The sequence below is a fragment of the Prosopis cineraria genome, unplaced genomic scaffold (assembly GCF_029017545.1).
Source record: "Prosopis cineraria cultivar Desert tree isolate PC_DT_omini unplaced genomic scaffold, ASM2901754v1 PC4, whole genome shotgun sequence".
Taxonomy (NCBI): domain Eukaryota; kingdom Viridiplantae; phylum Streptophyta; class Magnoliopsida; order Fabales; family Fabaceae; genus Prosopis; species Prosopis cineraria.
The window spans coordinates 5018488-5030136 of NW_026555335.1; the positions used below are offsets into that span (position 1 = coordinate 5018488).

The 11649-nt window shown below is 35.4% G+C and overlaps 1 protein-coding gene and 1 pseudogene across 2 annotated transcripts; both read left to right on the forward strand.

Moving 5' to 3' along the window:
* Positions 1-423: 423 nt before the first annotated feature.
* LOC129309852 (malate dehydrogenase, cytoplasmic-like) lies at positions 424-3854 on the forward strand. 2 transcript variants are annotated; one of them, XR_008592963.1, is made up of 8 exons: positions 424-604; positions 1339-1497; positions 1689-1864; positions 2127-2404; positions 2529-2664; positions 2753-2864; positions 3438-3588; positions 3693-3854. XR_008592963.1 is itself a non-coding variant. In XM_054951601.1 (7 exons), exons 1-7 carry the CDS (start codon positions 562-564, stop codon positions 3530-3532), a joined length of 999 nt encoding a protein of 332 aa, XP_054807576.1. In that variant the 5' UTR covers positions 425-561; the 3' UTR covers positions 3533-3854. The 2 variants fall into 2 exon arrangements, 1 of the variants encoding a protein (XP_054807576.1); XM_054951601.1 differs by having other exon boundaries at positions 425-604; positions 3438-3854.
* Positions 3855-5743: 1889 nt separating this feature from the next.
* LOC129309404 (malate dehydrogenase, cytoplasmic-like) lies at positions 5744-11415 on the forward strand (annotated as a pseudogene).
* The last annotated feature ends 234 nt before the right edge of the window (positions 11416-11649 follow it).

Here is an 11649-nt window from a genome sequence, read left to right on the forward strand (position 1 = left end):
AGTTTCGTTACACTTCAAAAATCTTGGCCTGCTCAATGTGGACTAAAACTAATGCAAAGCCATTTTTACTCTAACAATCCACCAAAATCATGTTTGTTTGGCGAGGCTAAGTCCAAACTAACCAAATCAATTTTCCACTGAAAAAGCCTTCAAATCATTTGGTGCAGTTGACCAAAAAAGGGATTTTAAAAAAAAAACATTTGTGATATATTTGGATAATTCTAAAAAAATACATTTAAAATATACTTTTTTTAAATCCAAATAGTTGTATGCGGAAAAAAGTTGATGTTGTTATTAATTTGTTTTTTAAAATATAGTTTATTCTTTGTTAAAAAAAAATAGTTTACTCGATTTCGAAACGACGTGGAAGGCTAGAATTTGCACAAATTGCCCCTACAAATCGGACAATTGGTTCTCTTCCCATGGCATCGACCAGAATAGATTCCAAGATCCTCCATTTCTCGCTGATTCATTATTCACTCTCTTATTACCCTTCACGAGAAGCAGAGGAAGTCACTCTTCTTTCTCGTTGATCTGCTCCATTTCTCCCAGCCAAAATCAATGGCCAAAGAACCAGTTTGTGTTCTCGTCACCGGTGCTGCAGGTACGATATCCATCCAGATTATCGCATCAGTGCTCCTGTGCTTCAGATCATCATTTACTGTTGGTTTTCTGCACGATCGTTCCTAGTTTTAGGTTTATCTGCCGATTCCATATGATGGGTTTGTGTTAAAATGCTGTTTCTATTGCATATTCGATCTCGATCTGATATGGTTTAGATCTGAGCCTCTGATGACGTGCGCCTGTGGATTTTTTAGACCAGGTGATTGGTATTCTTGATCACGGGGAAGAATACGAATGTACAAGTTCTTATTTTTTTTTTAGATTTCTTTCGTGTGGACATTTTGTTGTATTTTCTGTTTCATAGTAGCCTGTGTCTTGGTTTATACCGCACATGGTCGCATTCGCATCACTTATAGGGAGTACAGTGTCGAGATCCTCTGGCAACTCTTTTTCACGGGCTGCACCAGCAGGTTTATTTTTTAATTTATTTTTTGGAATGAATAAGAAACATGTTGGACTGCCATGCTCAGTTTGGACTTTGGCAGTTGAATTCTTATTGCTCACTCAGTGAGACTTCACTCTGAATGAAGTTTGGCAGTTTTTACAGTTATGACTCAATAGTTTCTCTCTTAGAATTTGTGATAAAATTCCTATATGTAAGTTATGTAACTCATAGCACCGAGAAAGAAATGCCAATAACGCCGTTCAATCCAATAGTGGTTCCGATGCGCTATACTTTTGTGCTAGGCTGACATGATGCTTTGACCATTACAGGACAAATTGGATATGCTCTTGTCCCTATGATTGCTAGGGGAGTCATGCTGGGTCCTGACCAGCCTGTGATTCTCCACATGCTTGACATTCCACCAGCGGCAGAGTCACTGAATGGGGTTAAAATGGAGTTAGTGGATGCTGCATTCCCACTTCTTAAAGGTTAGGCTTTTCTTCCCTGTGAAAAGTTTATGAATTTAGCAGGCAATCATCTTGGAATTTTGTTGAAGTGATACACCAGATTCTGTGGTCCAATGGTGATCCATTTAGTTGACCTCAGTTAATAGGATAAAGCTTTTTGTTGTTGATACATTAGAGTAGATTCTGAGGTCTCATGAGATTACTTGTTCCAGGTGTTGTAGCTACAACTGACGTAGTTGAGGCATGCACTGGAGTCAATGTTGCTGTAATGGTTGGTGGGTTTCCCAGAAAAGAAGGTATGGAGAGAAAAGACGTGATGTCAAAAAATGTGTCTATCTATAAGTCCCAGGCTTCTGCACTTGAAAAGCATGCAGCTGCAAACTGCAAGGTAATTAGTCTACGGAGAAACAAAAAAGTTTGCTATAAAGAACTTGGCTGTGGCCTTAGGATTTTGTAAAATACGTCTTATTTTTCGTCAGGTTTTCCCTTTTGGATTAGTTGGCATTTAGAGGAAGAGAATCTAATCCTATGTAGCCAAGTCCATGAGATTCATCTTGATTAATTTATCTCTGTGCTTGTATTGATTGAATTTCATTTCTTTTAAAAATATTATATTGATAATCTTTATTTTTGGCTTTCATCTTGTGTAGGTTTTGGTTGTTGCTAACCCTGCAAACACCAATGCATTGATCTTGAAGGAATTTGCACCATCTATTCCTGAGAAAAACATTACTTGTTTGACTAGATTGGATCATAACAGGGCATTGGGTCAGATTTCTGAAAGACTGAATGTTCAAGTTTCTGATGTGAAAAATGTTATAATCTGGGGTAATCATTCTTCAACTCAATATCCTGACGTCAACCATGCAACAGTTAAAACCCCAGCCGGGGAAAAGCCTGTCCGTGAGCTTGTTGCTGATGATGCATGGTATGCGGTTAGATGAATACTTATAAGCTTAACATTTGCACCTCCATTCCCTCTCCGCCTTTACTCGATACATTTTTGAATTTGTTGACGTCTTGAAGGATTGACGCAAGTTTCTATTTCGAAGGTTGAATGGGGAATTCATAACGACTGTTCAACAACGAGGTGCTGCAATTATTAAAGCTAGAAAGCTTTCAAGTGCACTATCTGCTGCAAGTGCTGCCTGTGACCATATTCGTAATTGGGTACTTGGAACTCCAGAGGTTGGTTCGGTTTTGTTTTTAAAGCAACCTCCCAAGAAAAAGGGGGAAAAAAAAATCTGCTAACTTCATTCTTCTAATCTAAATTCAGGGCACCTGGGTATCAATGGGAGTATACTCTGACGGCTCCTACAACGTACCAGCTGGGCTAATTTATTCATTCCCTGTCACTTGCCGCGATGGGGAGTGGAAGATAGTTCAAGGTAAGAGTTTGGTTACTCTACGGGAAGAATGGAGCTGAAACTTTCTATCATTTCTCGAACAAATTTTTGTCTTTAATATTGCGGATCTTAAATTGATTTGACCATGATTTCATAATTGCAAGCTTTAATTCCTTGTCACTGTTAGTTTTTCACTAACCTGATTTACTATTCTTACTAGCAATGCAACTTGGAATTGGACGTTAACTCACTAATCACCTGTTCACCGTAGAAGATCTAATCTGTTGCAATGATAGATTGAGAATTGCTGTTTTATCGTAATTTATGTAGTGGTTCAGTGAAATATTAGGAGAGAAGCAAAAGACCAGTCCATTTGGCACAATAAGTGGTGGAATTCCTTTCATCAGGCATTAGTTTGAGATAGAATCAAACAAGTATGCCCTATTTTTTGTCAAACCTTAACCCGGAGACAACTGGCAGGACTTTGGATATGACAGTTTCAAAATCATGGATGACTTAAGTATTACAATTTAAGCCATTTTGTTATCACTTTCTTTGCACTTATACTGATGTTATTGGATGTATCTAACATTGGTTTCTCTCATATCCTGCCAGGCCTTCCCATTGATGAGTTCTCGAGGAAGAAAATGGATTTGACAGCACAAGAGCTGTCGGAGGAAAAGGAATTAGCTTACTCATGCCTCTCTTAGACTCTGCTTTCTTCTTGTTTGGCGTCATTGCTGGTCCCTTCGTGCTATCCATAAAAGTAGTTTATATATTGAATAATACAACTTTTTTAAATACAAAATAACTGATAAAGTGCTAGTGGAGATGCTATGCTGCTTTCTAAGGTAATCACTTTACTTGCAGCATGCAGTGCCAGAGTTCATGATCTGTACTTGTGATAATGGACACAACCATCTTCTCGGGTTTTTTTTTTTTTTTTAACTTGTTATTCCAATGGGCGCTGCACTGGTGATCGTACAAGATTATATATATTTTTTTAAGGAAAAACAACTTTGGATTCCTATACTTTGTTTGCATTTTGTTATAGGTTCTTTTAAATTTTTTTTCAGTGTTTCAAGTCTTTATATTTTTATTTTTGGATATTTTAGGTTTATCTAAAGTTTTTATGCTTTGTTCATTTAAGAACTTAAAATATTAAAAAACAATAGTGTAGGAACACTGAAAAAAAGTGCAGGGATTTGTAATAAAACATGAATAAAATGTATGAATCTAAAATTATGTTTACCCTATTTTTAAATGCTACTGTTTTTAATGTCTCAATCTTTGTCTTCACTTGCTTCCCTAAAATATTTCATTTCCTCCCTCTCAAGAAGACAAACCATTTGTCCCTTAAAAAATTTCACTTATTTCCCTAGAAGAATTATGGGAAGATAATTGAAGCATCCTTGATAAGAAATGTAGTTGCTGATAGGTCCCTTTCACACATGGCATTGCATATCATTATGTGGTATTTTGAAGCCGATGGGATTTATTAATAATTAAATTTTCCATCTGCAACTTTTATATGATTTTTTTTTAGAGGATAATGAAAATAGAAACGAAACGGGAAGCAGTGGCCTGCCATCATGCCCAATAATTCAAAATATTTATCATGGGCCCATTTCTTCTTCTTCTTCTTTTTATTTTTTTAATATAGAAGGCTATGGCATAACAGTGCAGAAGTGATAAAAATCATGTTTAAAATTATAAAGTTTCTACAATTAGGTGGGGGATTAACAAGAATCATAGCGTTTTAGTTATCCCAAGATAGCTGTTGGGCAAACTGTTCAGCATGTCTGTCAACTTTTTTAAAAATATAATCGAAAGTTGTCACTCAATCTTTCACAACAAAGTCTTTAATATAACTGATGATATCAGTAAATGAGTGTTGTTGTGCCCGATGAGTGATAAGACTTTTATTGAGTTAGAATAGATATTGACTTTATAAATTTTAGCATTTCAGCATAGATTGAGACTTAAATTCTTGGTGTTAAAACAATAAAACTTAAATTCTTGAAAGGGGGTATTTTCTAATTATCTGGGTCAAAGACCTGCGATGTTGAAGTTTATGGGGAAAAAAAACTTAAAAAATATCATATTCGTTTTATTTCTTGATTAATCATAATCGTTTTATTTTTTAAAATGAATAAATACTCTATGATATTTGATCAAAAGCATATGCTTGCTGGCGTGTGTATTTTAGCAATAACATTGTGCGTTGCTCTATTCAAGATAGCAGATCTCGATAAAAAGAAGGTGCCCCTGCACATCGCTTATGTGCTCTACAAATAATTTATATTGATAAAAAAGAAACAAGAATATCAATTTCATTAAAATAGACAAGATTGAATAAAATAATAACTAGATCATCTTCTAATATTTACATAAAACTTGACAATAATCTTTAACAATATTCAAGACATACTCCATTAAACTAGTGAAAAAATATTTAAGAATATTTTGATTAAAAAAATGTATTACCTTGAACAATAATTCAAATTATGTAATATTTTTAAATTTTGTAAGAATTTCATAAAATGGTGAACATTTTAAAGTAAATGCATCTCAATGAAAGAAAGAAAGAAAAGCTTTGGGCCCGTTTGGTTGGATAATGGCAATCGTAGTCAATCGGAAATCCAGCCCGAGAAAGAAAATCGTCCACAGGTTTGAAATCAAATCTCAATGGGATTACCCTTTGGGAACTATGTGGTATTTACTAAAATGCCCGTCGTTCAAAACTAGGAATGACGTGGCATATCATCAGACCTGAATAAGTGTAAGAGGGTCTCTCCATCTTTTTTCCTTCACTTTGTCCATTCCTATCATTTAAATTATTTTATTAAATAATTTTTTTAAATTATAAAATTAATGAATGGTGAAGACGGAAAAAGTAAAAAAAAATGAAGGGAAAAAAAGTGAAAAACCCTCTTCCCCAATAAGTGCCAAGGTCTGCTTGCAGTCCACTATTCTGCTGATGTCCGTATTTGTCTTAACAGTAACACTTCACGAGAAATAGAATCTGCAAATTAACCATCCTTCTTCCGCATCCATTTTCTCTCTCCCATCAAAACACAATGGCGAAAGAACCAGTTCGTGTTCTGGTCACTGGCGCTACAGGTCCGATATTCGTCCTGAATATCCTATCCGCACTCCTATGTTCCAGATCTATCATTTACCCCACTTTACTGCTCGATTGATCCTAGTTTTGGATTTATTTGCTGGGTCTCTATGATATATTTGTGCTATGATGTTTTATGGTCGATTTTGATCTGATATGGGCCTCAGATCTAATTCTCTTATTATAATTGCTTGTGGATTGTAGTAAGGCTTGCGACTTTATGTGCTTTTGATTGTTTGGACTTTGGAGCAGTTGATTGGTGTTTCTGACGAGAGGAAAAGATACTAATGTACAAGTACACGTGTTTTTTCTATGTTTTCTACGGGATTCGGGGTCATTTGATTTTATTTATGCCTGAGAGTTTCCTGGTTCATGCTGCAAAATGCATGACCGCATCACTTCTCGGTGTTATATTGTTGAGATCATTTATTATCTCTTTGCAATGGACTGTGCTAATACCTTCCATCTTGTCTCTAAACAAACAAGAAAGACATGCTGATAACTTGATATAATAGACAGCATGCAAGTTGACGTGCTATAAGTACGACTTATGACTTCACTTTGTAAATGAAGTATAGCTGCTTGCTTTTGTGATATCTGAATAATGGCTCTTATAAAAGCATTCCGCAAGGAGTTGGAATTTTTTAAACTTCCGATCAATATTTCTCTTTGAAATGGAAACTGAAATCGAACGGTTTGGGCATTTTTGATAATCTGTGTTAAAATTTCCAAAGTATGTTTTCTAAGTTGCTTTGTTTGTGCTTTGATTGTTTGCTAGGATTTTGGGAGTTTTATATTGTTTCCAAATATTTTAAGATTGCCAACACTTGTTTCAAGAAGAGAGATGAGCATCTCATTACTTACAAAAGTGGAGCCTCAAGGTCACAGATTGATTTTCTTTTGATTAGGAACACAGATAGAAGACTTTGTAAAAATTGTAAGGTGATCCCCGGAAATGCTGTAACGATACAATATAAGGTCCTAATCCTTGATGTGTGTATTATGAGTAAAATCCAAGAATGTCGACAAGTAGTAACACCAAGGATTAAGTGGTGGCAATTAAAAGGTGAGAAGCAAGATATTTTCAAGCGAAATCTTTTGGACAAAGGAATTTGGGAATCTTAGGGAAGTGCTAACATCATATGGGAGGATATGACGAAAAAGATACGGGAGGTTGCAAAAGTAGTTTTGGGAGAATCGAAAGGTTCTGGTCCGAGAGATAAGGAGTCTTGGTGGTGGAATAATAGTGTACAGGACAAAATCAAGTATAAGAAGAACTGTTTTAAAGCCATACATTTGTGTAACAATGAGGAAAATTGGGAGAGGTACCGTATGGCTAAGAAAGAAACTAAGAGAGCTGTGGGTGAAGCTCGTTCTAAAGCTTTTGAAAAATTTTATAAGAACCTTGAGACGAAGGAAGGAGAGCAAAATATTTATAAGATTGCCAAGAGTAGGGAAAAAAATCAAGAGATCTAGAACAGGTAAGGTGTATTAAGGATGAAGAGGGAAGAATTTTAGTTACAGATGATGAAATTAAAAATAGATGGGAGACTTACTTTTCTAAACTTTTCAATGATGGAGAGGATTCATCTAGTAACTTGGAGGATTTAGTAACTGGTGAAGGAGAACAAAATTTATCATTCTATCGAATAATACGTGATAAGGAGGTAAAGGAAGCTCTTAAGAAAATGGCAAATGGTAGAGCCAACGAACCTGATTGTATATCTATCGAAGCGTGGAAATGTTTAGGTGAAGAAGGGGTGAGATGGTTAACTAAGTTATTTAATGTGATTTTACGGTCCAAGAAAATGCCTGATGAGTAGAGGAGAAGTACATTAATTCCTATTTATAAAAATAAAGGAGACATTCAGAATTGTACTAACTATAGAGGGATTAAACTCATGAGTCACACAATGAAATTGTGGGAGAAAGTAATTGAGCACAGGTTGAGATTGGAGACAAGTATTTTTGAGAATCAATTTGATTTTATGCCAGGTAGATCAACTACAGAAGCGATTTATCTACTAAGGGGATTAATGGAAAAGTATCGTTGTAAAGATAAAGATTTACACATAATTTTTATTGATTTGGAAAAAGCTTATGACCGTATACCAAGAGAAGTGCTTTGGAAAGCGTTGGAAAAAAGGGAGTACGGATTGCTTATATTAAAGCCATACAAGATATGTATGAGGGGGTAAAAACTAGAATAAGAACGCCTAGTGGTCAAACAAAGGATTTTTCTATAAAGATTGGACTACATCAGGGATCATCTTTGAGTCCTTATTTGTTCAACTTGATTTTAAATGTTTTGACGGAACATATTCAAGAGAAAATCCCAAAATGTATGCTCTTCGCGGATGATATAGTTCTTATAGCAGGGACAAGAGAAGAGGTTAATTGCAAACTTGAGTTATGGAGGAGGACATTAGAGTCGAAAGGTTTTCGTCTGAGTAAAAGTAAGACGAAATATTTATAGTGTAAATTTGGTAAAGGACTATTCGACAATAATTTGAAAGTGAAATTGGGAGATCAAGTTATACCTCAAGTGGAAAAGTTTAGATATTTGGGAGCCATTATTTAAAATGATGGCGAAATCAGTGGAGATATTTCACATAGAATTCAAGCTGGGTGGTTTAATTGGAGAAAAGCTAAAGGAGTTATTTGTGACCGTAAGGTGCCTAATAAACTTAAAGGAAAGTTTTATCGCACTGCTATCAGACCGGCAATGTTATATAGTAGTGAATGTTGGGCTCTAACGGGACAGCAAGAGCATAAAATTGGAGTAGCAAAGATGAGAATGTTACAATGGATGTGCGGACATACACGTAAAGATAAAATTCGAAATGAGCACGTACGCGAAAAAGTGAGGGTGGCACCTATTGAGGAAAAAATGATAGAAAATCGGTTGAGATGGTTTGGCCATGTACAAAGAAGACCAAGGGAGGCACCAGTGAGAAGAGTGGAACATATAACTTTGAGTCCGATTAAGAGAGGTAGAGGAAGGCCTAAGAGAACACTCTTGAAAGTTGTTGAACGTGATCTCTTAATTAATAATATTCCTAAAAGCTTGATAAACGATAGAGCACAATGGCATCTTACAATCCATGTAGCCGACCCCACCTAGTGGGATAAAGACTTGTTGTTGTTGTATATTGTTTCCAAATATCTTCCTAGAATTGTACCAAAAAAAAAACTTCTTAGAATGTTTCTCATACTTGAGAGTTTCTTTGTCTGTCTATCTATATGTCTATATATATATATATATGTTTTATTATGGAAATTCTTTTCTTTCCTTGGAGTTTTGTAATACTTTGGGGGTAATTTAGTGCTCAGAATATAAAGACTTTGAATTTTATGTAGCGGTATTTCTCTTGTTTTGTAGTTATAATTTGTTATGAAACATTATATTTGGTTCATAAAAAAAAATTGTATATCTGGTTCATAGAAAAATTGGTGATACATTCGTTTGCAATCATATATTAAAGCCAGTTTTGAATGATATCTATCTCCAATTATTAATTTTCCCAAATGATATGCTCAATCATCCATTTCATTTTTGTTGTATGAGATGATTGGTTGCTTCAGGATGCACTGAGCTTGCATATAGATTGATAAAGAAATAGTTTCTTATATTCATAAACAAGAACTGAAGTAAGACAACATAGCGAAATGTCTCAGTCCAACAGTGATATTTATTCTGGGTTTTTGCACTGTGCACTGATATTATATTTTGCGAATTTAGGACAAATTGGATATGCACTTGTCCCTATGATTACTAGGGGAGTGATGCTGGGGCCAAACCAGCCTTAATCCTCCACGTGCTTGATATTCCTCCAGTAGCAGTCTTTAAGAATGGGGTTAAAATGGAGTTGGTGGATGCTGCATTCCCACTTCTTAAAGGTCTGATTTTTCTTCCTTGTGAAATGTTTGTGAATTAATAAATAACCATATGACTGCTAACGTTGATTTGTTATGAACCTTTACTTGTTTAAATGATCTGCTAGATTTTGAATCATTTTCAATTTACTTATGCTAGGTGTTGTTGCTACAACTGGTGCAGTTGAGGCATGCACTGGAGTCAACATTGCAGACATGGTTGGTGGGTTTCCAAGAAAGGAAGGCATGGAGAGAAAAGATGTGATGTCAAAAAATGTGTTTATCTACAAGTCCCAAGCTTTTGCCTTTGAAAAGCACTCTGCTACAAAACTACAAGGTAATCTATTTCATTTGAATTCACCATTTTACAAGCCTTTTTCAGTGTAACCAAATCCATTCATTTCTTTGATGTTTTTTTCCAAAAGAATTGAAGATTTTTGCCGTAATTCTTCAATTATATTGTTTCATCTAGCAATTGATTGACTTTAAAATCATGATTTTTTTGTGTGTTAACCACTATCCATATATTGATTTCTATAGGAGGGGTGGTGGTGGTCAGAGCAATATGATTTATGCATGATGCTGTAGTATGAGATTTTCACCCCACCAAAAAAAACAAAGGGGGACATTAAAGTGAAAATAATTTCCGTTTTACATAATTGATACGACATTGAAAGCATTTTTGTGCTTTAATCTTGCAGGTTCTTGTTGTTGCTAACCCTGCTAACACAAATGCATTGATCTTGAAGGAATTTGTGCCATCTATTCCTGAGAAAAACATCACTTGTTTGACTAGACTTGACCATAACACGGCATTGAGAGACTGAGTGTTCAAGTTTCTAACGTGAAAAATGCTATCATCTGGGGTAATCATTCATCAACTCAATATCCTGATGTCAACCATGCAACGGTTAAGACCCTAACTAAGGAAAAACCTGTCTGGGAACTTCTTCTTGATGATGCATGGTACAAGAATGAACTAATACTTTTACTTAAATGCTTTATACTAGAATCACTCCTATCTTTTTTCTGCTTCAGTTTCCCAGTTTTGAATTTGTTGAAGGCCAGAAGAATTGAAGTTAGTTTCTTTTTTGAAGGTTGAATGAGGAATTCATAACTACTGTTCAACAATGTGGTGCTACTATTATTAAAGCTAGGAAGCTTTCAAGTGCACTATCTGCTGCTAGTGCTGCTTGTGACCACATTCATGATTGGGTTCTTAGAACTTCAGAGGTTGGATTGGATAGAATTTGCATGATTTTTATTTGAAAATCTGTAAAAGTTTCATGCTTAGCTTTATTCATCCAATTTAAATTCAGGGCACCTGGGTGTCGATGGGAGCATCTTCTGATGGTTCTTACAGCATGCCAGCTGGGCTAATTTATTCATTCCCTGTCACTTGCCTAAGTGGGGAGTGGAAGATAGTTCAAGGTAAGAGTCTTGTCGTTCACTTGCTTTAAGATTGCAGTTGATTTTCAGGTTAATAAATTTTGTCTTTAATGATTGCTAGCTTTAATTCCTAGTTACTGCTAGACTTATGCTTACCTAATTTAAAGTTTTTTGTTTTTTTAAATTGATGGACACCTTATTTAAAGTTTTATTAATGGCAATACAGATTAGAATTATGCCTAATTAATTCACCATAGTTCATGGTTTGTTGTGTGGGCTATGTGATAATGTTGCTATCAATTCTCTTGCTACTACAGCTAGGGGTGAGCAAACAACCCATGGTCTGTTAGACTTGTTTGTACTAGGTCAAAATGGGTTGGCTTTGAAGAGAAAGGACGAGCAGGCTGAATTTACGAGCCTGCCCGTGTTTATTGTAAA